The sequence below is a fragment of the Triturus cristatus genome, chromosome 11 (assembly GCF_964204655.1).
Source record: "Triturus cristatus chromosome 11, aTriCri1.1, whole genome shotgun sequence".
Classification (NCBI taxonomy): domain Eukaryota; kingdom Metazoa; phylum Chordata; class Amphibia; order Caudata; family Salamandridae; genus Triturus; species Triturus cristatus.
Genome location: NC_140594.1, coordinates 105,417,874 through 105,445,424, shown reverse-complemented (window position 1 = coordinate 105,445,424; position 27,551 = coordinate 105,417,874). Strand labels below are relative to the sequence as shown.

Here is a 27,551-nt window from a genome sequence, read left to right as displayed (position 1 = left end):
CAACTTCTTTCTGTACTTTATTTGTGTTGTGTTTGGTCACAAATGGAAAAAGGAGGCATGATTCTCTGCTATGGTCTAAGTAAGGTGCTGGTCCATTTAGGGCTGCAAGGCAAGCGAGGAACGCGTTAGGCAAAGGTGGACCCATCCCATCCTACGTTGGCTGCGTGCAGGTCAAAAAAGTTGATGTACACCCTAGAAGAGAGAGAAAAATAACAGATTTTAACAGCACGAAATGCGTAAGTTTGCCAGGCACACACAGTCCAGGTTTCAGCCTCGCATTCTAGAATTTATAATCCTGGTATCAGATAATAAATAAAAAATAAACTAATATAGCACTCCAAGCCCTAGAAAGAAAAGAAAAAAACTTGGACTGGACGAGTTACTCAGTTATGCATCTGTGAACCTTTTAATATTTCAGATATACAACAATACATTACGCGGTTACCACCTAGGTTTAGGGATAATACTTCAATGTTAATAAGCCACATCTTCACTTGTATTGCATAGATATTCTCCCAGTAGCGGTGCAGGAAGAGAGGACACAGTAGTAACATCTGATATCACACCAATCCATCATTCACGTACCATAAAAGAAGACTGTCCCAATATACTACACCGTCAAGAGCATAACATTAGCACCTGCGACAGCTTGTTTACCTAGTCACCTTCTTTTTGGTAAGTTCTAGCTGAATGCCCCCCCCCCCCCCCCATTTATCCTGTGCCCCTGCTACTTCGGATTGTGCTGAAGACTCCGCTTTATTACAGTCGGATCAGGAGACTGAAGATCGGTATTGGACAGCTGCAGCATTCAGTCTTCTGGCTGTCTTTGGGATCCAGGCTCCCATAATTGGGAAAGGTTTCTTACGCAATAATTTGCACCTTGCGTCCCATTATCCCTCTTTCATCATTATTATTATTATTTGAAGAACCGACGTCAATAATGCAAATTGTGGGGACAGAGCCAAGCTAGATGGATGAAGTTTGCAAACTTGTACCCATGACAAGAGTGATCGACTTTAGAGTCAAACTGAATCGTCAGGGCTGGTGTGTGATGTAATCTGTATAGGATTCTAAAGCGTAAAGGTGTGTGCCTACAGTTTACGGAAATGCCTGCTCTCTGGGCACATCAATACAGCCATTTTTCCTGAGTAAGGATATCTTCTATGTTGGGTTTCCAAACCCTCGCAGCAGGTGCAAACCGGTCTACTCTTACTATACAGGGGTAGGTGGGGCGGCTGGGTCATGGATGAGTTCCTTTTTGATGGTCAGATCACAATCTGTATGTCGGAGCTCAAAGTTCTGGAATTTGGGGTTACCCAAGTCCTACTCTGTTCAATGAATTTATCTCGGCTATGGCATCCTTAGTGGAATCCCATGGCACTCGGATAATCTCCTATGCTGATAATCTGCAGATGATCCCGACGTGGGGACTGGAATATCTCATGTGCCCAGGACGGATGCCTTTCATGCCCGTCGGCAGTGTTCCAGTGGATGTCCCAGACTAACCTCCAATGTAACAAGCAAAACCTCAGTTTTGTTTTTTTGGATCCCCACCAACACTGTGGGGAGGTGAGATTTGGCCCAGTTTCTTTCCTCTCCCACCATCGCCTTCTATGGTGGTTAGGAATTTGGGTGTGAAATTTGACAGAAACCTCTCCTTTAAACAGTCGGTGGAGCGTAGTCCAGCCATGCTTTGGCCTTCTGCGGATGTTGAGACAGTTTTTGTTTGTGCTACCAGCTGTTTCCAAAAAGTTGGTAAACCATGCCCTTGTAATATCATGGCTGGATTATGCCAATGTTGTCTACTGGGGGTCTCCCGGAGTACCATCTAAAGAGAATCCAGCTGGTAAAGAATGCAGCTGCTCGGCTCATGCTGAGGATTGCTAAGTATGCTTCTATTCAAAGACATCTTAAGGAATTGCACTGGCAACCCATCAAGGCAAGAGTGCAGTTTAAAGGACTGATGTTAGCACACAGAGCTTACTATGGACTTGGACCTAAATATCTATGTAAGGGGCTCCTGCAATATCAGCCTCCTAGAGCTCCTCGCTCCGCAAACAGTTTGTTGACTGTTGTTCCCAACACTAGGAGAAGATGGGGAGATTCCTCTTTCGCCGTGTTGGCAACAAGAGTATGGAACTTTTTGCCCATGCATCTTTAGGTGATCAAAGATTCAGTCTTTCAAATGTAGTTTGAAAACACGGCTTTTTAATTCAGCATTTCAACTACCCGACTTCAATCAGCATCTACAATCCCATAGCGCTGGGACACCGAGTAGCTGTGTGCTCCATAAATTCCCTGTGATCGATTGGACGATATTCGGTTCTTCAGGGTTGATTTCACAAATTTGCCATCTATACCCAACCTCCCAGATCTCATTCACAATTCAACTTGAAAACAGTAGACCAGGCCGTACAATATTATCCAATTAACCCTAACGGATCACACAATCCAAAATTCCCAAAGTATTCATGAATACCCCACGATAAGGGTATCTCCTCTTTATTGCAATACCACAGACACGACATAATTCTAGTATCCGAATGCTATTCTACTAAGTACTTCTTTGATATATTATTCTCAAAGAGAACTTATTCATAGCGCTTTCTATGTTCTAATAGTACCTTCTATGGAATTGATCTGTGTGTAAATACATGCTGTATTTTACTTACTGAAGATGAATATCAATACTTCTACTTGTATCTTATACATTTTCACACATGTGATATGTAAGCAGGATTGTCTACAGGCTCGACATATTATCCCGTGCTTGCAACCTGGACGTGATTTTAGTCTGGCCAGGGAACCAGCCCTCTCTTTACAATTGATATGGTTACTGTACAATTGTATTCATGCTGTGCGCACAAACCGATAGTTATTGTAAATGAACAGTTCTATTCCATTTCCATAGGTGCTACTGCATACTGAGTATTGATGTCTGGAGCTATGATTGGTGTGTGAAGTATACGACATAAAATCAAGTTCTTTTTAATTTATTTCCAACGTCATAGGTAGGAATGTATCATGGTCTCCACCCAGCACTTCGACCGTCGTACCTGTACATGGTCTGATGATTATTACTACTACTATGAATAATGTTGTTTATTCATGTTCAGCTCACTATTATACAACTCATTGTATGTAGGCAAGACCCATGATCAGGTCCCACTTGATCCATCAGCCACAGTAAGTCTTTGACCATCCAACTTATCATACGGTGCTTGGGTTACAGACCATGTGCCCACTTGTAATCAGTAGCCTTCTGTAGATCGTATATATTCTATGTGCCTGATTCAAGAACTAACTTAAGACAAAGTCCTAAACTTACTACTACTATTTTGGTATTCATAGAAGGCACTTACTCATTTTGGTATTCACAGAAGGCACTTACTCATCAATGATTAAGTGCCTTCTGTGAATACCAAAATGAGTAAATGGTAGTAAGTTTAGGATTTTGTCTTAAGTTAGTTCTGTGAATCAGGCCCCAGGTCTTCACCGGCTACTTTTTTTACGATTTTACTAAACAGCTAACAAATTGCATGTGGTCGGCAAAACCAAGGGTTTGATTTCTACCAACTTGTTCTGTCTCACCCAAATACGAGTAACTTTAATAAGGCGAAGATAATTTGATGATTAATATGCTATGCCCCCTCTCCCTTCTTAAACTGGTGAAACTGAGATAGTTACCCTCGTTGTACTTTTGTAACTTCTGTCCAAAATGATGCTCTTTGATCGGTTCTATTTGGTTACAGGTTTCCCCCCCCCCCCCCAAACAAATGTTTTAGTGAATTTTCACTTGTCACCAAATACTAGGGGGAATTTTTACTTCTCATTTTTGAAGAGATCTCTTAATTTCTTCTTTCTAATCACTGACAATATGTATCTGTACGCAGACAGATATTTTACTTCTGGATCTCTTGCAGTACGGGTATGGACTCACCCAGAGCTGCAGAACCGGACAGATTGGCTGTCAGGCATAAGGACCATATATATGCAAGTCATCTCTTATATGCCCTTGGACCATACACTGTGGAACTAAAAATCGACTAAAATAAATTATCTGGTTTGGCCACTCTTTTCAGATGATACCTGTTCCGCATCAGTATATTGAGACTGATCTCAACCAGCTAATTTTCATGCTTGGCTCATCCTTAAAAAACGTTAAACCAAGTTACCCGACTACCGGTCTACTTTCGTTAAAGCCTTTGAGTCTATAAACCAACTGTATTTAATGTTAGGTTGGTTTACGTTAATTTCTTATTATCTCTTAACACTTATCACACAATTAGATCTTTCACTGGTGGCATGCCCTGCATTTCAGCATGGAGTTTAGACAACTCCTTTGGACTCAACTCTTCCTTATTTCTTTTATTCTTTTCCCCTTATCTTACGGTTTGCAATTTGGTTATTTTCTCATGGTGGATTGGAACGATATTACTCATCACCGACAACATTTGTTCTGGGATAAGTTTCACACAAGAAAATATGTAATCGCATCCTTCCTATCAAGCTTCCTGTCCTGTTGCACGTACACTTACTAAGTTTGTCTCCGTTTCTGTCTGCTTTGTATTTACATAGGATTTCACAGCCTTGAAAAGCCACTTTGTGATGAAACATTTGTTGGCTGTTATCCAATATTGAATTTACAGACAGTGGTCTGTTCCAATACTGAATGTACAGAAGATCACACAATTTCCCTTTCTTCAATAAAAATACAGTTGAAGCATTACTACGAATCTGTACTCTATGGAGCTTCTAAGGTTATATGAACTTCCATTGGAGTGCGGTGGTATCTTGAGGTTTGATATACACACAGGAACCTGTGGTCCGTTGTAACTTGGCACCGCCAATAGTAGGGTGTTTGATACCAACCGAGCACTCGCCCAAAATATTTTAAGTGTTTGCTATAGTATACTCTTTCCACATATAGAGGTGCAATTGAAAAGCACTACTACCAAGCTGTGACACAGCAGCAGAAGGTGTTCAGAAGGTTTAATAACTTTCCTTCTATTAGTAAAGGCCAAGCACCTATAGGAGTGATATTCTCCAAGCCAACAAGCCAGCGGTCCCAGTGCAATCACACACACAAGCAGTGATCGTGAGCAACCTTGTTTAGTGCCTCTACAAATGGAAAGAGGACAGGAGAGATGTGTGTCCCTCTTGAGCTTTACTCTGGTTCTAGGTTTAATATATTATAAATCAAGAAGGTGACACAATTTTGTACGCCTAGCCTGGTCAGTATTGCCTTCATAAATACCCACTCCAAGGAATCAAATGCATTCAGTATCCAAACACAGAGGCAGCACCAGCTCTCGGTTTATCTGATGCATCGGTGTACACAGAGTAGATGGTCTGTGCGTGGTCATTCTATCCAGGACAGAGCCGGTCTGATCTGTAAGCACTAGGTCCCACATTCCATCTGGGAAACTTGAGATGAATGGAGTTGGTATTTACACAGTGCTCTATAGATTTACTCAGAGCACTTAAGTCAGACACGCAGCATCCCAGGTATTCATGCGGGGGGACCTTCACTGCATCCCCACTACCTCAACCAGCAGTACCCTATTCTCCAATTCACAGACTAACACAGGACTGCCAATGCACCTGAAAACTGATCAGCATCATCTCTGCTCTTCCACAATTTAGACCGAACACAATACTATCAAGACAAGTCCATCCGGACCTGCAGCACATAGGTTATTCCAGTATGGAACCTGCAAAGCTTGGTCAATACATCCTAGTCCAACAACATGAGCTGTTTGAGCAAGACATGCATATAACTTTGCCTACACGTATCAATCCTAACATGTAGCATACCAAGCCATCTGAACATCTTTGGCAATATGCCTCACCCCCTATCATCAGGACCTTTCCTCTTCCAGCAGTACGAGCAACACGGAGAGAGCTCTCCTAAGGCACCTCCGTGCAACACACGGGGTTTTCTAGAATCCCGACCTCCTCCGCCTCTCTCCTGCCATCGCTTTTACTTCTCTCCGTCACTTCCCTCATTCTTTCCCTTACTGACCCTCTTTCCTGTCCTACTTCCTTACTCCTCCTCCTCCTCTCATTCCTGTGCCTCTTAGTCCTCTATCCGCCCTGTGTCCACCATTTCCATCCTTCCCCACCCTGTATGTCTCCAGCCACAGCATCAATTTTCTTTATCTGTTCTCCATCAAACTAGGTTTCCTGGGTTTGCAGCTAACACAATACAGAGTTAGAGCTGAAACTACAAGTTCTCAACACAGTCAAGGGCCAACAACATTAGTCTGCAAAGGTTAGCCAGGACTTGCTTTGTTTCTTTGACCTCCAGTGGTATCTGTGGTGGAGTCGCCAATTCTTTCTCAGAGGACTTGGTGTAGAGGTTACTTCCAAATACAATAAACCGGTACGTTCTCGCACTGAAAGGCCAATGTCCAGTCAGAAGTATTTCTTTGAAAATTATTAAGGGCCTGATTTTGATATTGGCGGACGGGTTACTCCATCCCAACTGGAACAGATATCCTGTCTGCCGAAATCTAAATCCCATTGTATTCTATGGGATTTAGATTTCAGTGGACGGGAAATCCATCCCATTTGTGACAGAGTAAACCATCCCCCAATATCGAAAGCAGGCCCAAAGTCTTTAATGCATAGTTAAACATGAACCAAAAAGTAAGAGACTGAGGCAAAGGAGAGTCGCCCCACTGCTTTTCACAGTGGAAAAAAAAAGGAAAAAAAAAAAAAAAATAACCTAACAGCACTCAGACAAACCACAGCATTGCATGCAGCATTGTGTTCAGCTATGGGGAACCTGGGAGCACGGGTGCTTCCGGTTTGCAGAGAAGAAGCCAGGAAGAGGACAGAGGAGAGGCAGCAGCTGGCAAGTACATTTTTTTTTTCTTTCTAAACTCTCCCACCCCACTCCCTGCCCATTGCTGCCTCCCAGTAGCAGCTGCCAGTGGTAACAGCAGGGATGGTTTCTCCATGAGGGCTCAGGGGCTATACCCGCTCTGAAATTCCTACAAATGTTCAGATAAAACATTAAATAGATCACGTTTGTATCTCTAAATAAATTGATGTATTTAAATCCGGGCTGTCTGTTTCAGGCTGCCTGTGCCTCACTCTGAAGAAGGCGACGGTAGTCAGGCAGTAAATCAACTTTCTGAACTGTGATACACAACGCAGGGTTTCTGTTTTAAAGCCCTTCATTGCCATTGTGGTCTAGGGTTGTATGCACTCTGTAGGCTAGTGACCAATGAGCGTCCTGGTTTCAGGCGTCGGAGACTTCGTGCCTGTGTGATTTCAGATGTCTGTCATTCAAAGGCATGGATCCCACCCTTTCTACATATGTAGGAGTGTATGTAAGCAGGTCTGATTTGGTGCCTTGTTCTCAGTAATGGCAAGTGTTTGCATGCTAATGTGGTGTTATGCATATTATGCTGAGACCCCTCCCCACGCTAACCTCCCCTACTGTGACACCCCAGGCCCTCGCTGCCGATTGCTGGCCCAGTTAGAAGTGGAGCTGCGGCATTTGTTCCATCAAAATAACAAGCAGGATTCTTGTTCCCTTGCGAAGTTGATCCAAATATCAGAGTCAAGCCCAAAGCGAGAGATGTGTGCTTACTGTGGAATAGGTGCTTACATGGACAGTACTCCGATGTACGACATTAAAATTGGTCCCGTCTTCATGCCCCTAAATTAACCCAGATGCCAAAAACATGGATTGACTAGCAAACAATTGGTGATCACGTGAAGGGAATGCATTTCAGTGATTGAGTTCCTTTATTTCACATGCTTTCCTTAATCTTGTATTCCTCAACAGTTAGCTATTTTATGTTTTTCTACATTTCTTTCTGTGCATACTTTGAGGCTTGAGCCATGCCAGGTGTTCATAAATAATTAATTTTGGAATTTATTTGCTAGAAGCCACTAAATAGGGCTCTCAAAATTTGTTACCGATTACATAAGATTCCGATCTAAAAAAAAAAAAATCCCTTGCAGGCATCATACCTTATACTTATTTTGTGTTACCCAAACCTCCAAGGGTCTATTGGGTTGCCCATTTCCCTGAACAGGCGTTTATGAGTGGCTTTACTTAAGCGTGCAGACGCTAAGGCTGAAGCCAAACAAAGTGCCTGTCAGTGGGTTGGCCCCTCTGCAGAGCATACAGAACAATGTTTATGTATGCCATTTGCAACTTAAATTCTGTGGATGTGTGTGTGTGAAGGGGGTACACAGATGTCAAAATATTTGCAAGAAAAAAGTAAGAAATTAAAGGGCTTAAATTTGAGGGAGTGCAGTGCATGTTGGGGGTGGTGAAGTGACAGATGCAAGGAAGTGCATTCGGGGAAGCGTGAAAAGAGAATGCTGAAGAGGAAAGATGTGGTTAAAGATGTGCAGATGGACAAGATATGCAGAGAAAAAGAGGATACACATCTAACAAAGCACACACAACTGAAGCCCAAAAGTCCTTCCACAGGCCTCAATGCTAAGTAATTCACAGGCCCACTATTTCAGAATGTAAACATTTCCAAAGTTAATTATTTCTAAGAAATCATTGTTGTTACTCATTTATCTTAAACAGCTAACACCCATTAACAAAGCCAATCATACCGACAGGCTTTAGGTGTATGTCAGTTGTGTTATACCTGGATAAAATTACATCTCAGAGAGAAACCACAATACCAGTCAGGTGGCACACTATGGAACCCACAGAAATGTATTTGAAATGTTCCTTTATAGACAGCCCCCACTTTAAGACCGGTCTGCACACATTTCTATATGACTGGTTGCAGCCAGCATCGGAGGGTGCTTCTCAAAGTCTGGTTAGAGCATTTTTTTCCAAAGTTAATGCTGCATGCAGTGCAAGACATCGGGCAATTATACATTTTAAAGGGTAAATTTGTCATTCTATACAGTTTACACATTACATCAACTGTTGAACATATTAATGCAGGAAGATATGGAGCAGTTTTCAATGTGCTTAATATTTCAAGACAATACTTTCCCACTGCTTTATAAGCCTTGCTTTAATCGCTACATTCATTTTCTTAAACCGCACCATTAGCTAATCTTTTTTTCATTTCTTTCTCGGGAGAGGGACTCACCATGGACCTCAAGTGTGTCCATTGAACTGGTTCCCATCGCTCGCTATATAAAAGTCATGCCCAAGGTTTACGCCGCACCACTTTCAAATATGACCAGCCGCCACTGGGTAACAGAATGAACCCAAGACGTGCCTGGCACTAACAGCTATAGAGCATAGGATGTTAAACCGGTTTGGGTTCATGACCAGAAACTGGGTGTTCAATACTAGAGTAAAACAAAAAGGCAGCTGCAGCCCAGGTTTTACATGGAGTCTTCAAGTACAAGCGGCAGGCGTTGCAGTTACACAGAAGTACAAAGTCTTCAAGAGTGGTTATATTTACAAACACCCAGTCAGTAAATGAAAGAAACAATGGGTCTATAGTTGACACAACAGCCTCTTGGTGACTGGTAGGGAGTCCACGGCAGCTCAGGGGTGGTTGAAGTTTTTGCAGGAGGTGCTGTTCAGTTTAAATGATCTAATTGAGAATAGTTTGATAGCATGGAGTTTCACCCTTCTTTCTCGAGCTGTTACTCCATATGCCTTTACCTTCAAACCTCCTTCACTCGGCTGTCCCATAATTTCACATTTGAAGTGTGACATTCATTGACATGAACAGTTTGTGCATGGTCAGGGGCCGCGAACAGCATAAAATGGAAAGCTTCAGCAATCAGTCTAAATGTCCAGAAGCACGCCTACATTTTCCTGCTAGGAAGATGGGAATGTTCTCCACTAGCATGGAGGCCCTATGCTCTCAAGTTTCAGTTTTCCCTGAGGAAGGCTGTCAAACAATCACAAGAGGGCAGAAACACTGCCACAGCATACTAGCAGATTGCTTGATTGATACACCAAAATCTTCCGTTCAATGAATGGCACTAGATATGGTCCTGTAAAACGGATAATGGGTGGTGATGGTTCACTTGGGCCGCACTACTATTTGACATGTGCCCATATAAATTTTAACACAATTTAAGTAAGATGAAATTTAGGTTGTGGTGCCAATAGGTACAGATACACCATACTACCCAAAATGAATCCAATACTTTGGTGAAAAACACCTCCTTTAACATACTAAAATTATGTACAACAGCACCGAATGTCCAATATTACTGTTGTCATGCTCAATATTGCCAAACATGTCTCAACTTCAGAAGACAGGAGTCATGGATTGGTTATAAATATTTTGTATTGTGGGCCAAGATACAGCAGACACGCGTTTCGGCTGTATCTTGGAACACAATACAAAAAAAAAAAAAATATGGATAACAAATCTGACACTCCCGTCTTCTGAAGTTGAGAAATTTCGCCAATATGGTGCATGACAACAGTAATAGGTCTATGGACATTTAGTGCTTTGGTACACAATTTTTGTAGCTATAGTCCTGTAACGATGCTAACTGCTTTTTGTCTATTTTCAAATTTTGCAGCATGCACTTGAACAGTAAGCACATCATTGCCCACCTCCAAGTACAAGTTGTTAGCAACTGTTGAGATTTATTTAATCTGCTCCACATACAACGACCATTAGGAATAAACAAATTCTCTCACTTTACCGCAAGCCTCTATGGAGGTTTTGGTTTCTTACTTGGCCAGTGTGACAGTTTACCCTTAAGTTTGGATGGAGTGCATGCTTACCCTTCTACAGACCTATGAAAGTATTCGTTCATGCCCTTACAAATTCCAACAGCCATGAGGTAACCTGGTGCTGGCTCTTGCCACTTTACCGGTAGGTACACCGTGGTGTCTGGTTCGAGCCCTCACCACTCTAAAAGGCACATTGCGAGGGTTGTTGTGAGCCTTTACCAATCACAGGCACACCGAGGGGATCACTTACCTGTCAGAGGGTATGTGCAGCTCCTTGTTAAGGATGTCGCACACCGAGGGGGATCACTCACCTGTCAGAGGGTATATGCAGTTCCTTGTTCAGGATGTCACACAGCATCTTGGAATAAGTCTTGTTCTGTGAAGCACCAATTTTTCCGATGCTGGACAGGCTGCAGATTGCACATGGGTCTGTGGTTCCACCAAAGGACATCATCTGATCCGGCACGATATGGATTGCGATGTACTGGAAAGGGATGCAGAGAAGTTATGTATATACATATATAAATACTCGAGTATTATAGAGTCATGCAATACATTTATGCACGGTCAACAATTTACCTAGTAAGTAGTTCTCGTAAAAATCTGGCACGGTTCATCCTTTTCCATCTCCGCAAATGACCACTGCTGACAACTCATTTAAAATGTCTGAAGATGGTGCAGAAACTCATGCAGGTACTGGGGGGGGGGGGGGGGGGGGGGGGGGGTCAGTTCGAAGAAGAAGATAACATACCTGTAACCAGCAATTTACGTCTTGTTCAGCATGTGGTAGATCCACATGATGTGCACTCTTCGGCAATCTAGTGTTGGATTAGAAGTTCACAGGTCTTCAGCAGGTGTCAAATCCTAGCTTAGCCTGGACCATCTCAATTAGACCAATCCTTAAAGCGATCAAAAGATGTCCATATAGAGAACAAGGGGCTGGAAATGAAAGATTCAAATACTGTGGGGGAGCAGATTATGTGCTTGGGCAACTCACAACCCTGAAGCAGACTGAAGGTTATGAAGCTTCGTCAATGCAAGGCGACCAGATATCAATTCAATGACACGGATCACTGCATTCTTGGTTTCACCTACTGCTCTGAAGTCATTGTAAGACTACACGCAGAATTCTGTAAAAGGCTCTAAACAAACCTAAAAGACCCCGACCGAGAGGTAGGAGAAGACCAGTAACCAGACAGATGGCATAGATACCCACTGCAATAGCAGGAGGTAATATCTGAGAGAGCAGGAATGTGTGTCAGGGACCACGTCACTCTTAAGGGTTACCCTAGAAATACTTTGTGCATGTGTGTGTGGCATCACCCACTAAGCATTCACTTGGGAGGATGCATGCAAGTATGAACCCTGCTCCGAGGCAAAGTTACAGTTCAGTAGCACCTCTACGTATTGGGTAATGTACCTCAGACGTGCACGCAATGGGAAATTTCACCCTTCTCCCTCGTTCTTACAGTTGGAGGGAAAGATGTACCGAAAAACCAGCAACTGCGCTAGCCATTTCCTTAGGGCATAAATACCAGTCTTCTCACCCGTAAGTCCCGTCTGCAATTTCCCCCATGAAGCAGGCTCTGCATATGGATGCTGCTTTATATCTAGAGCAGTTCCCTTTCACTGGGGAAAGGTTTCAATTTTGTAGTATTTTGGAGAGAAGGGGGGGGGGGGGGGGGGGGGGGGGAAGAAAGAGGGAGTCACATCGAGAAACCAACATGCAGGTGGACATCCTGAAGATCTGGCATGCATTACAAAATCCCCTTGCAATCCTTACTGTGTCACAGGTCCAGGGGCTCCGCTAGCAATACTATTCCATGTGAGAGTGGTGTACTATGCTCAGGCTGTCGCTTACTGTTCAGTGCCTTGTAAGTGGTCTGATCTCCGGCTTCAAAACTGTCTCATCAGATCTCTTGCCTTGTGTGGCACAGAGCAAATGCCACTCTCTCATACCGGTTAGACTTGGCCCTTTTTGCAGTGTCATTCCTGAACTTTTTGCCTTCCTCCTAGTCTTTTTTCTGACATGGTTTTGGTGGTTTTAGGACTCTGGGCACTTTCACTGCTGTCTAGTGTAAAGTGCATGTGCTCTCTATGTTAAAACATGGTAAGATTACTCTACACCCGTTTGGCTAATTTAATTTACCTCAGTCCCCAGTAATGTGGCATCTCATATACCCGGGGACAGTAAATTAATTGCTACTGGTGGGCTTGCAGCGCTGTTTGTGCTACCCACCAAAGTAGCCTTTCAAACCTGTCTCAGGCCTCTGCCATTGCAGAGCCTGCACGCGCGGCAGTTTACTGCCAGTGTGACGTGGCACATATAGTGGGTGCCATGTCTGTGTCTCCCCTTTTACTACATATCAGTCACCCCTAAGGTAGACCCTGGCTAGCCCTCTGGGCAGGGTGCAATGTAGGTAAAAAGGTAGGACACGTGCCTTAATTGTGTGGCATGTCCTGGTAGTGACAGACATTTTGGTTTCTCACTACTGTGAGGCTTCCCTCACAGGAATGCATTGGGGATTCCTCGATATGTGCTTCAGTGGTAATTCCTAACCTGAGGAGTAGTAGTGGTCAAGTTTGGAATAGTGATAATAAATGCTGCGCAATGGTGTTCCCAGATTGATTATCACTACTTTAGACATGCCACTTATAGAAGTGTGCATTTCTGTGTGCTAGGTGTCTTTGTGCCTGCCTGATGTATATTGCATGTCTGGCTCTGTAAGGACAGGGGCTGGGGAGGGGCAGTGGCTCCAGAGGGGCAGGGCGAGTCAGCACGACGCTGACTAGGCCCATCTGCATTTGGAGTGGTGGGAGGAGTAGCACCTGGGACTGAATGGGACTGTGCCTGCGTTCTACAATTCTGACTCCCGCCCCCCCCCCCCGTGGTGTGTCTGGGGCCAGAGCCTACACTGACATCTAAGAAAATGTTTGAGTGTCCCCCAGAACTGGTTTGGATTGGGCACAGGGCCCTGTGGCGGGGGGAGAACAAAGACACTAAGTGGTATAAGTATTGGGGCTGTGACCCCATGTTTGTTGACTGCCGTTATGGAGGGGGGGTGGGGGGGGCACCTGGTCTCCAACCATCCGACCACAGATCTTCACTAGAGCTCTACAGGTTTCTAAGAAGTGGAGGCCTGGATGGAACACTACAAATGTCTATATCCTCTTGCTTTCACTGTACAGCAACCTTCAATTATTCATAAAGAAAAATGTGATCTAGGAGGATGCACTTTCTTTGGCAGGGATAGTTAGTGCGCAAGTCCTTTCAGCACAGGGCACTTCAAGCCAGTTATCTTATGAATGCCTTTGCTGCTCCTGTTATTGGACAAGTACACACCTTTTTGGATTGTTGAATTAGTAGGTTTTCTGTGCTCGATGTTCCTTTAAGAGTAGCGAGTAAAGTAGCATGACAACCTGGATTGGCTTTTCGCATGTGCTCAAGAGGAGAAGACAATCATGTCTTTATCAAATACTAAGAGAACAATTGCTATGGTATGTTTGTATTCTGTGATATTTCACTTCACTGCGTAGTGTCCCTTTCAGGCGAACAGCAAACGCATGGACGTTTGTCACAGTTTAGGGAAGAAAAAAAAAAAAATAATAAATCAGGATCAGACTCGATTTCCAGATATTCTAACCCCAATTAAGATGGCTATTGCATCTCTAGATTGAATTTTGGAAACCTAGTTGCCCTTGACAGAATGTACTGGTGTTGCTCCTTCACCCTACCACCCCCAAATAATCCGTTATGAAAACCTGTGACTGAGCCAAGGCTGTGGTGTGGGCTGCAAGCGATGGCCTAGACGGCACCCTGGCAAGACTGCAAGCAAATGTATGACTACACCTCGTTGTTCAATATTGACTTGTTGCACCTGGTCAGCTTTCCTGGTTTACCAGCCTTTCACCTTATAGCCGGGGGGGGGGGGGGGGGGGGACCTTCCACGTCAACAGAAACTTGGAAGTTCATGCACTTGGATTTTGAGTGTTGCTTTCCTCCACCCTGCATTGATTTGGGGCTCGAAGGCTTCTCTGGCTCCTGGTTTTCATTTATTCATGGGTGATCTGAAAAGCCAGTTACGCATTTACTTGGTCATAGTGATGCAATTATCACATTTTTCTTGTTTATTACCCCATTGCATTCCATATATTAATGTATTTGCATACTCTTAAATTATAAACTCAGATATTGCATTAAGTATTGTTAGAAACCATATATTGTTTGCCTCAGATATAATTTGATGCACCAGCAATGGTTTATATAAGAAATTCAAACAGTCAATGTTTCATAGAAGCAGATACAAGTGAAGGTGCACATAAAAAAAAAAAGCGTTGGGGGGACAGAGGAGTCTTCACACTTCCAGAAGACATTGGCCTTGTGCAGACAGGAGCTGTAAACACCTTTTTGACAGCCAGGTGCTGGGTCTACAGGCCTTACCGACTTGTTGGTACACTAGATGACTATGCAGAACAATATCTCAGTAGTTCCATCACAGGATGTGGATGAAAAGCAGCACCATCTAAGCTCCTGGTGCCAAGATGGTTTAGTTAGCGGGAATAAGGGAGGGCTGGTGAACAAATGCAGGGACATTTTAAAATACTGCTATAATATTGCTTCCCCTGAAAGTTCTAGTAATGAGCTCCTATTGTCACTACTATTCTTTTTTTTTTAAATCAACTATAGACATAATATGCAGTAGAATAGGATTTTGATCTTAATGCAAGTATATTCTGGAGTGTGTCTATTCATGGTGAAGGGAGGCTTTCCACCTACTAACAAACACTCATGTGGATCTCACAGGACCGATCATTTCCCAAAACACACCACCCTCCTGGAATGCTTAGGTGGTTTGGGGGTTAAATCCACAGGGATCACTCTCAAAAGTTGGTATGTTGACCGAGTTGGTGCTATGAAAGGATCTAGAGATTCCAGAGTTCGGGCCATATTCGGACTACGCTCTGTAGGCCTTCCTCTATTCGTGCCAGGTTGTCCTGGACAAGGGGAGAGCCTGCTTTCTTAGTTCTGGTGGGGTGCACCCTGGACATGCATCACTCTGCTCAAGCCAGGAGTACCTCAGAGTGCTGTCCTCCAAGTGCATGTTGCTCTTACTTTGTATCGTAAGGTCTGGCTTGACAGTGCAGCGGCCCGAAAGACCTATGGCGGGCAATTTTTAAAGATAAAGTGTGGGCTCCAGTGCCACTTAGAGTACTAGTGCCCTGTCACCGTATGCTACTGGCTGGTTGATGTATCATTCCTATGCAGAGGGACTATTTTACATCTCAAAACTATACTGAACCATGACATTAAATTATGCATCTCATGCATGCATTGTATTCTCAAAGCAATCCCTTGTGTAATGTCCTCCCCGTCCCCCTTCAGTCCAACAGGGTTTTCTGTAGAGTCCGGTCGGTCTGCCCCATTCTGGTTTTTCCTCTGCCACTTTCCTACAGACTTCCATTTACCTTTGTTCCTCCGTATTTCTCTCCTGTATGAATTTTCACATGGTTTCCTCCATCTGCATCATCCATTGTTCTTACTTCTCGGTTTTCATACAATAAAAAGGCATTGACGAAGCAAGTCAGTTTGCCTTTGAGACAACGCATGCAAATGAGAGCCTTCATGAACAGTGTTTGAGTGTTAGCACCTGAAAGCCAGGCCGGTTAGCTTGGCTAATGCTTGCTAACGTTATGATGTGACAACCACCTACGGTTCGGTTGGTTACTCAGACTTGTAATCTCTTGTATGACAACTGTGAACATGTGCAGAATTGATGGTTTCCATGTCCTTCCCTGGTAAGGGAGGATGTTCTTAGAGGACAGGTCTTCACCTCCTGGTCCTTCAGCTGTAGTCCCAGCATCTGCATTGGCAGGTGATGTACGAATATTCTGGTTTTTGGGTGATTTGCAATCTACTGCCAATGCTATATTTCTGTCTGGGATGATTTTCTGAAATCAGAGTACGGGCATAAGCAACAGCCTGCTGTGGCCATAAATGGGATGATTCCGACAGTGTCATTTTAAGGATGTTGGGGGACCTGGGCATGAAATATTTTGGGGGCAACTTTGAATTTTATTACCCATTTTCTCCTAATTGAAGCCCCATGATGCCAAGTAATATTGAATTATATGTTAAAGGCTTAGACACAGAAACAAGCAGAAATCCAAAGAGCAAAAGTTATTTTTTTCAAGGGGCCCCTTGGAAGGTGGGGCCCAAAGCAATTGTCCACTTTGTAATGGTGTATGCCAGTCACCATAGACGTTGTAAGGCATGGGCAAAGCCTTTGTATTTCCATGTAGACTGCTCCAGCTCTGGTTGCTATAGATACAGGGAGTCCAAGGGTCAGCTTTTGCAGGCTTGGCATGCCTCCAGCCATGCAGTCATGCCAGGGGCTGCCTGTTCCAATTCTTCTTCAGTGGCACCTGGCCCAGTTAAAGGCACACCAAGTATAGCAGAATGTGCCAACTGCTCCTGGCACTGGAGATCTTCCTACTGATGCTCAGATGAAAACCCACAGCGGTTTGTTGTTTGCCTGTTTTCAAGAATGCCAACAAATGATAAAAGGGCGTACGTGCACCCACCACCCACGACAACGTGGTGCAAGTTGGGACCCTGAACCATTTGGAAATGCCGTAGCCACGTCATTTAGGTATTAAACGTTCTCCTGTGCGCCACATGCACTTTCCTACATACAATGGTCACGTACCATTCTCCATTGCACCACAAGCATGCATCCTTTACTTCGAGGTCAGATACAGAGAAGGATACTTCACTGTAGTCTAAGGAACCGAGTAATCCGATGCGCACGTGCCCGGCATTCATCCATCCATCCATGCACTATTCACTTACGGCACACATCTACACCACAGGCATCCATCCATCCACTATACACTAACGGCACACACTCCTCCTACACCACAGGCATTCATCCATCCATGCACTATACACTAACGGCACACACTCCTCTACACCACAGGCATCCATCCATGCACTATTCACTTACGGCACACACTCCTCTACACCACAGGCATGCATCCATGCACTATACACTAACGGCACACACCCCTCTACACCACAGGCATGCATCCATCCATGCACTATACACCAACGGAACACACCCCTCTACACCACAGGCATGCATCCATCCATGCACTATACACTAACGGCACACACTCCTCTACACCACAGGCATCCATCCATCCATGCACTACACACCCCTCTACACCACAGGCATGCATCCATCCATGCACTATACACTAACGGCACACACTCCTCTACACCACAGGCATCCATCCATGCACTATACACTAACGGCACATCTACACCACAGGCATCCATCCATGCACTATTCACTTACGGCACACACTCCTCTACACCACAGGCATCCACCCATCTACTATACACTAACGGCACACACTCCTCTACACCACAGGCATGCATCCATCCATGCACTATACACCAACGGAACACACCCCTCTACACCACAGGCATGCATCCATCCATGCACTATACACTAACGGCACACACTCCTCTACACCACAGGCATGCATCCTTCCATGCACTATACACTAACGGCACACTCCCCTCTACACCACAGGCATCCATCCATGCACTATTCACTTACGGCACACACTCCTCTACACCACAGGCATCCATCCATCTACTATACACTAACGGCACACACTCCTCTACACCACAGGCATGCATCCTTCCATGCACTATACACGAACGGCACACACTCCCCCCTACACCACAGGCATGCATCCATCCATGCACTATACACGAACGGCACACACTCCCCCCTACACCACAGGCATGCATCCTTCTTCGTACTTCTCCAAACACTATTCTCCTTTGTGCCAAAGGCATGTTCCCAGCTTCAAATGTGAATTCCTGTGCACCGTATGCAGTACCCTTTACATACACACTACAGGCCCTCTATGGCATGGGTCTCCTGGCTGCGCTGTAGGAGACCAATTCTCACAGAAATTGATCTGATCGAATAGGACAGCCTTGACTTAAGGGAGATTGGAGTAACCAGAAAAAAGATGCCTCCTGGGACTGCGCAATGTAAGGAACAAGAGACTTTGCAGCTTCTAGCGACACCACTCCTCAAAGATATATTCTGGGAAGAGTAGAAGACAAGGAATTCGGGACGGTTATTTATTGCTTCATCTTTGTTAATCATGGGAATAGGGTGTCCCCCATCCATTCTCTTCCATCCAAAGTTGGCCAGAGGCCTGTGCAATTTGAGCCAAACTTTGCTCTAAAGTGAATTGAGAAAATTCACTGACGTCATCTCAGATGACATGAGCAACACCACAAAATTTAGAGAAATGATGCTATGCAGGTGGTAGCCAAAGGCCACCTCCTGGATTCAGTCCCCACCGTGAACAGCCAAAGAATGTGCACGGCTGGTACTATGGACTCACAGTTCTGTGGCAAATGAAAGCAAAAATGGACAGCTGCCCACGGCTGACGGCTCTGTGCCATCTATGTCTACATGGTGGTTAAGCACATGGCACGGTCACAGGCCAGGCATTGCACCAAAACAAGAGGACATGGTAGAGGTCACAGAGTGTACATCTGCCCCTGTACAGGGACAAAAGCGGTGAGTGAGATCCACATGCGAGCTAAACACAGGGCTTGTGCTCAACCCTCGCTGGGTATAGCTGAAGGCCTCATGCAGTGTATTATAGCCACATGAGATAAATCAGTAGAGAGACTTTATGTACCTCCAGGGCCAATGCATATACTCAACAGGATGTGGGAGCACACCGCTGACCTCTCAGGCAAGGTCCGCCCCTGGCATTCTGGGTAATGCAGTCTCTTGTAGATCGCTCCGATATTGGAGTGTTTCCCCAAGGTTGGTGCAGATAGTGTTGATCTCTAGACACGTTTCTGGTTTTTTAACCATCATCAGTAGAGAATACAGTCTTGTATTTTGGGGTTTGCGGAGTAGGCTGCCAAACATTAGATCAGGTCCGGTACCTCTCACTGGCGCGCAGGTGCTTCATCCACAAGCTCGTCAGCTCAATGACTCACAGGAGTACATATACCCTGCATCATACATTATCCGTGTTCATGCACTGATGACAACACAGAGAATCTTGGTAAGATCAAGGATTTAAACCGGAGATCACGAGCAGCACCTCGCAGGGGTGTGAGGTATCGTTTAAGCCGCTACTAAAACTGGGGAATTACAGTGTTTAGGTTTTAGAATAAAGATAGAACGTCACTAGAGCTGTAGTTTACATTTTGAATTTGCAGTTTTCCCCACGCAAATAATAATGCAATAGGCGGAGATAACTAACTAATCTTCCACAGGGGTTTTATGGAGAGGTTTTGTTATTTGAGACATACTAGAAGCAGCCCTATCTGCTCCAAAGCACATCCCGCAGCAGTGTAGGCCTCCAAGCCTGATCCTGGCCCGAAGCCTACCACAAGGATCCAGCTGTGCTCAGCCACCTCCGGGTACATGGACTGGGCTAATGCGGCCAGGCACTCTGCTGCCCATCTCAGCTCCAGGCGCCCTCTTCTGTAGAGGATCTGTGATCTCGTTCAAACGCCCAAGTGCACAGCTGTGCAAATCCCACAACAAATGTTTTTCATTTTAGGGGTCTGGCTGGTCTTCTCCGAAACCCAACCTCACATCCTCCTTGGGCCTTAGCATGCTACAATACCCCCTCATGGATTCAAATTTTTCCCCTACGATGCAGACGCTAGTGTCTGGCATGGGGCGATTGCTGCTGCAGGAATGTTTTTCAGTTACGGACAACCAATCAATCGCTGGGGTGCAGGGAGGTTTCTACAGCCCTTGACCTTGCATTGGACTAAGGGAAACATTCTCTCGCCAATCAGATTCCACAGTCTTGGGAAATCCAACATGGTGGCCCAGCTTTCAAAATATTTACGGAATTCACCCCCTTACCTTCTTTGCCTCTTAGTTTTTGTGTGTGTGTTTAATGGATCTTCATTAAGCCACACACGGATCCAGGGGTGGGCGAGGCCGCCTCCCCTAATGAAAGTTGTCTCTACACTCATTCAGCAGTTTTTGCTGCAGATGCTACAGAAATATGAGAACCGACATGTGGTGCAGCTTTTGGGACGCCCCTCAACTTGTAATCCTCTTCACAAAGCATCTCAGGAACAAGTTAATGTGGATGACTCAAACTTAACAAAAGTGGTCTTCAGTTCTGTCAAAGTTATTAAAAGGATCAACATCTACTGGGAAGAGCTTATACAACGATAAATAATGCGTCATTAAAACACCCTCAGAAACAATGTGCATATGTTTATGGCATAGGTAATGTTGCTGTGATATAAACTTTTACCTCCGGAGTCCATAGACTTATATTTCCCTATATGAAACCCCTCAAATTATATATTTTTCACAGGAAGATGTTTATAATTGTATCGCGATATACATGTGCTGCTGAGTTAGGTTATTGTGGTACTCAGTTGTGTTGCTCCATTGAATTGTTATGCTGCATTATTGTGTTTTTGTGCTGCACTAGGTGGGGCTATATGGACACGTGGGCGTTCTACGCGTGCCATTTTATTGGACCCAAGTGAGCGTTGGAGCTTTTAATGCAAATACTCCCAAATCCCAAAAACATTTTCTGTCCCTAGGGAATATTGCAAAACTGTTAACGGGCAAGTAACCACGAGTAATATACAATTACCTAGTAAAAGGAGGATAGGATTGAACAATTGCCTTTCAATAGAACCCTCAATATTCACGGTTTTATTCATACCCCAGGTACCCATTCAATAAAATAAAACTTCGGGTATACCTTGAGGTATTTTAAATGTATCCATTTTCTGGGTCCCTGCATATCCGGTTTTGCTTTATCTAAGAGCGCCCATTTCCACCTATGGTCGAATCTGCCTGGTAGTAGGAGCTTACCAGGGTGTGGATATGCGACCATGACGAAGCCATGGTAACGGAGTGAGGCGTCTACTCCAAAATCTTTGGGTACCCCCGACATCTTGTTATGAAGAGGGAACCAGGTATAGTTAGTTTCCATAGGAAAAGTCTTGTTTGACTTTAGATACATACATATACGCAAAGGCAGACCTAGGCATGTTAGTAGTAAAATATTTGGTTACAATACCAAATATGTAAGTGGTAAATAATGTAGTGGAATATCCCCTGTAAATGTTCAACACAACAAAGCCCAGGCCTTGAGCAATTAATGCACCACAACCTTATACGAACAGGCATCCTACTGCCTGCTGTCCCCTACTCTCACCATCAGCCAAGTGACTGTCAAGAGCGGTGCTAAACCCCCAGGTAACAGCATCCAACAGAGCCTTACATGTTCATGCAGTTCCTACCCCTCCAGCACACGCACCACCCTCCTGCCATTTCAGAGTCCACCACAGCATGACCGGCCTCCAATCCCCCCTGGGCATGCTGCCCTCGCCCATGAACGAACAGTGTGGCATGAAAAGCACTGACCTGGAGTGAAGTGAATGACTGCAGCGCCACCCTCACAGAGTCTCCTTCCTGCCCTGGATGGAGACCATCAAGCACCACCACGCGTACTCCATCCCTCACAGAGTTGCTGCAGAGCAAAGGCACCTTGGCCCATCTGCCTTACAATGCCACCAGAAAGGGCCACAAGTGGGCGCCATGTTGCAACACATGGCCTAAAACAATGGTTATACTGTTAGGTGAGAGGGCGGAACCAAATGGCAAATGTTTGTGGCCTACAGCTCTGAAAATACCTGCCTGCATTTGAAATTACACTTGTAATGAATGAATGAATGAAATTACACTTATATAAAGCGCAGCTGCTGTTTCATGAGACGCGCCCTGGCACTGAAATACAACAAAGAGAGGTACTATGGTTCAGGGAACAAGAACGTTTTCAGCTGGGCTATAAATATATTTATAATGTGAAGATACATGGAAGAGAATTTCGAATAGTGGCGGCAAGGAAGGAAAATGATCTGGTCACTGGACTTAGATTTACGCAACTTAGGAATAAAAAGCACATTTTGCTTTGCAGAGTGAAGCGCTGTGGAAGGTACTTATTTGTTTAAACAACTTTTTTTTTTTCTTCAAGGGAAGTTGAGAAAATCGGGCAAATTTTATTTTTACCCATTACCTAGTGTAGCAGCGGAGTAAGTTTTAAGAGGGCGAAAATTAAGTCATTAAAAATATGCAGGGGTGTTTCTTAAATCGAGTGTGGGTACATGTGCACAGATTTGGTCTTTACCTGAATGAGCGCACGGGCTGCCCTAAAAAAGGATCCCATAAAGGCTTCAGAAGCACCACCCACAACCCAGAGTTGGATCATTCTTACAGGAATGTTTTGTAGAGCACCTCTAGACTCCTCTCAGCCACTCTATGTGCCCCCTCACGCATGGCTGATTATTTACATCAGCTCCCATTCTGAACATGTGCACACTGGCACCAATCCCTGTTCCAAGCTGGAAACCAAGCAAACATTACAGCTAGGCTGGCTCAGTGAGCTAAACGCTCACAGCTTAGCTTTGCAGGTTTCAAGTTTACATCTCAGCTAGGCCTACTCAGCCAACCAGCCTTCCGAGGTAGGTAAATTGAGTACTATTAAATTAGGCAATAGTGAAATTTATCTAAATCTAGGAAAAGTTATTTTAACAGGTGATGTTTACTGTCGCTTATGTATTACTTTAATTCTACTGTCGCAGAATGCGCTTATTTGTACATAACACCATCAAACCCTCATCTTCAGTGCTGCGACTAGCACGTGCTACATCATCCAACTCAAGAGTTCTCATTAGATCAACTTCAAAATACAAAAAACTGTCAAGCATCCAGGACTGATAGCACGACCGTGAGATTGTACACACCTCGCTGCAGATGCATGAATCCACCGAACTATCTTACCAGCGAACTCTACACCTTTTTATACCGCCGAAGAGGAAAAATGAGCCACTTGACTGTGTTTCAGTTACGTTACCGTTGTAATGTCTGCGGCTCGGCTTTTATTTTTTAATATCTGTGGGTCCAAGTAAACTAATCCTTGACTACGATTCCCAGAATGCACGCGTGTATAATGAAGATAGACTGGTCTTCAGACTTTTAATACAAAACTACAATCGAAGACATTTGTTGTTTGCGTTTAAACGTTTTGTAATTTATGATGCTGGGGCGCTGCAAGCTCGTTCTGTATCCCATATAATATTTCATCAATTTGTGGCACTGTTGCCAAATGTACCTCATAAACTGCATTAATGCGAGGCGCCCTGACGCCCGAGGGGACTGGTCCTCGCCTAAATGAAACTTCAAGACAAATAAATAAATAAACAGTCATGGAATCTTTAAAAAGATAGGCATGCTTCTGCGTGCCCCGCCTGCACTCACCGAGGCCGGCTTGCCCGTGGCTTTGGCCAGCTGCTGGGTGAGCTCGCCCAGCAGGTTTTCGGGCACGGCGTCCTTGCAGACGTTGGTGTTCATTACGAAGGTGGGCATCTCGGAGGTGTGACGCGGGCCTCACTGGTGCTGTATGGGCGGGAAGGGCCTCTTTGCTGCGATGCTGCTGCCGGAAGATTGATAATGGCCTCTGTCTGTCCTGCGGTGGTGCTGCTGGAGGTACAGAGGAGCGCGAGCCTCGACTCTGCCTGTGCTGGGACTCTGGGAGTTGAAAGATGGAGGGCGGTCGCAGCCTCTTGTACTGTTCCTAGCTCCCAGGGGCGGCACATGTGACTGGACGCCTTAAAGAGACAAACACCATTTTTCCTTCCCGCATTTTGCCCCGTCGCAGCCGGGAGGCGTCAGAGCTGTCCACAATGCTTTGGCCTGAAAAACAAAATTAACAATTTGGGGACTTCACAGGGCGTGATGTTATGTTGCATCAGCGTGTTCTACTTATGATATCACAGAAACATTCATCAGTAAAATTACGAAAATGCTCAAAACAATTGTTAGATCAATAATACCGCATCAAACCCTCATATATGAGAACCACATTGAGTGAATAACTATTAATAACACAAAAAAATAATTATTTGCAGCATATTCCTCCTGTGCGCAGAGCAGCCGTTGAGTGGCCTCTCCCATTAGGGGAGGGGCGTCCTGCAGCCTATTCAGCTTCAAGGAGCTGCTCTACACACAGCATGTGCTTCATCAAGGTCCCATTTGATTTCTGGTCCCAGCCAATATTTGCCAACATTCTAGGAGCAAAAGTGGGATTTCTCAGGTTATAAAAAAAAAATAATGTGCATAATGAAGAATTCAAGGAAATTAGATCTTATGATATTTGACCTGACAATGAAACCAAAGGAAATGACCGCACATTTAGGTGACTTGCACCAGCTTGCAGGTAATGGCTTTATACAGAGGGCAATGCCATGGGGTTGGGATAGTGGGGCTAAAGTGTAAAGTGACTGAGATATATTTCAGCAGCTCAAGTGGCATGCAGGTGAGGGCTGGCGCAGTATTACAGTCCATTATTATTCATGCAGCGTGTCTTCGGGCCATCCATTGCCATTCACCTCCTCCTCCGAACATTTCTGGACCTCTTGGACCCAGTGGCGGTTGGTTACATATCACATCGGAGGGGCTAAACATTTTTTTTTCACAAATAAAAAAAAAATCACTTACCTTACACTGCCACTCGATGTTCTGCAGCATGACCTCGATGTTCTGCAGCACGTCCTCCGAGTTCAAGGCCTACTGCCAGCTCTCTCATTCAATCAAGACGCTGTTCTCATGCTGCTAAGGAGCATGAGCGAAGCGTGTTGATTGGTTGGAGCAGGATGGCTCTGTGCTCCAAACGGCACTGTAGGCCTGTGCCTTCTCTCCTACCCAGCTGTCCAAGACAGCCAGATTGGAGAGGTTTGAAATGTGCATGTCGGTTTGTCCGTAGCAAGGTAGTCGGCCAAACCGACATGCGCACTTCAAACTTAAGTGGCCACTCCTCACTGCTGCCAATAATTGGCAGCAATGACGCACTGGCCGGCCCTGCCCTCACACTCTGTTTGCTGGCAGAGCGTAAAATATAAAATGCTAAGAAAATAATTTAATTACCATTTTATTTTTCACGCTTTCTGTGCAGCAGTGAGGGAAGGGGGTGGTGATGCTCCTCCACTACCATGGTGGAACTGCCGCTGCTTAGACCCAAGAAGAATCATCAAAGGAAGAAGACTCTGCCTGACTGCTGGAAGAATGATGCCCCAGAGCTCTTGACTCTGGTGGCACCCATGGATTAGAACTGCTTTTCAAGGGTCGAGTGGTTGGGCTCCTATTGCTGCTACAGTGACAAAGTGCAGAGGCCCAGCATGCGAAGCATGCAACTCTTGGGCGGTGCCATAATTGAGCGGACAGCCCCCAGAAGGCAACATCAGAAAATGGCCGGCTGCTCGAAACAATGGATAAGGCAGCTGGCCCTTGCTACACCCCGACATACACACAGCACAATAAAGGCCGAGGCCACAGCGCCTCAAAGTGGGGCTGGAGGCGTGGAGCACAAAAAGGATTACATTTGTTTGGGCAAGGGGCTGGCTACCTTCAAACGGCCCAATAGAGTATTAGCAAAAGGTGAATAAAAGGGGAAGTTCACTGGCTTGCAGGTCAACTCAGGTCCTTCATGTGCAACGTACAGTGATTGGATTTCGGTGTATCATGGAGGCAACAAGGAGGAAAGACTCACTGTCTTCATCGGTAACAGGACTCTCCGTTCAACTCGACCACCCGCCTCCCGCCCCCGGTGTGCGACAGCAGGCAAAAGGGCAAGGTCTACATGCCAGGAGCAGCGTCCCTTTGGCATAGTGTTGCCAAAGTTGGTTTGGGGAGCAGCTGCTCGAAGGGAAGTCTGCCACCCTGGCAGATTGGGAGGGTGGTGCAGTCTGCAGCTGCCATTTTGTATTGGTCTAGGATATAGCCCAAAAGTGGCCTGCAGAATATACAGGGGGTCAGGTTGGGCTACCAGCCACCATTTTAGGTTTTAGGTTTAGGTCACCTAATCAATCAGGTTAATCAATCAATCAGGGTTTTGTAAAGTGCACTACTCACCTGCGAGGGTCTCAAGGCGCTGGGGGTGGGTGTGAGCAGCTCCGTTGGGGTCATTCGAAGAGTAAGGTCTTTGAGGTCCTTCTTGAATTGGTGCAGTGTCAGGCTCCATCAGAGGTGAAGGGGGAGTTCATTCCAAGTCTTGGCTGCGAGGTAGGAGAAGGATCTTCCACCTGCTTTGGTCCTGTAAAAACGTGGGACGGTGGCTAGGGAGAGGTCGGCTAAGCGCAGGTTTCTCTTTGGGGCGTGGAAGAAGATTTGGTCGTTGAGGTATTGGGGTCTGGTGTTGTGGAGTACCTTGTTGGCGTGTCTGAGCAGCATGAACGTTATTCCTCTATTGACGGGGAGCCAGTGGAGGTCGCGGAGGTGTTTGGTGATGTGGTTGTGCCGTGGGATATCGAGGATAATCGACGCAAGAGTGTAGGTTTGTAGTATTTTGTGTCGCAGTTGTCATAGTTTGGTTCGAGGCCTTTATAGTGCTTAAAAAAGTGTACTCACAATGGAAGAGAACAACTTGATGGTAGCTGAGGTGATGAGGCTGCTGAAGGAGGCTGGGAGGTTGGACCTCGTGGTGGATGAAAAGGCGTTTGCCGCTCTGGCTTGGCTGCCTCGCCGGGCCTCTGCAGGAGTGGCCATGGCCATCGTAGCATGCTCCCAGCCGCGATCATGGTGAGTGGTGTGGGCTGGGAATTGTGAGGTGAGCACGCAGGGCTGCTCCGTGTTGAGAGGAGCAGCTTCATCGGTGGCGGGGGCAGGGTGTAACATGGCGGGGCCTGTCTCTGCGAGCAAGGCTGCGTCAGGGCCTGAGGCAGCGGGAGAAGGGCGGGGAGTGTCTGGGCCTGCCGCATGTGCTAGCATGTCTGGGCAAGGTGAGGTGGCACTGTCTGGCGGTAGGCTTG

At 45.4% G+C, this 27,551-nt stretch overlaps 1 protein-coding gene across 1 annotated transcript; it reads right to left on the bottom strand.

Moving 5' to 3' along the window:
• On the bottom strand, positions 1-24,328 carry MIF (macrophage migration inhibitory factor). The gene is made up of 3 exons (XM_085633958.1): positions 24,007-24,328; positions 10,960-11,132; positions 1-192 (listed from the first exon to the last, which is right to left on the bottom strand). The coding sequence occupies exons 1-3, from the start codon at positions 24,112-24,114 to the stop codon at positions 126-128; spliced, it is 348 nt and encodes a 115-aa protein (XP_085490084.1). The 5' UTR covers positions 24,115-24,328; the 3' UTR covers positions 1-125.
• Between the last annotated feature and the right edge of the window lie 3,223 nt (positions 24,329-27,551).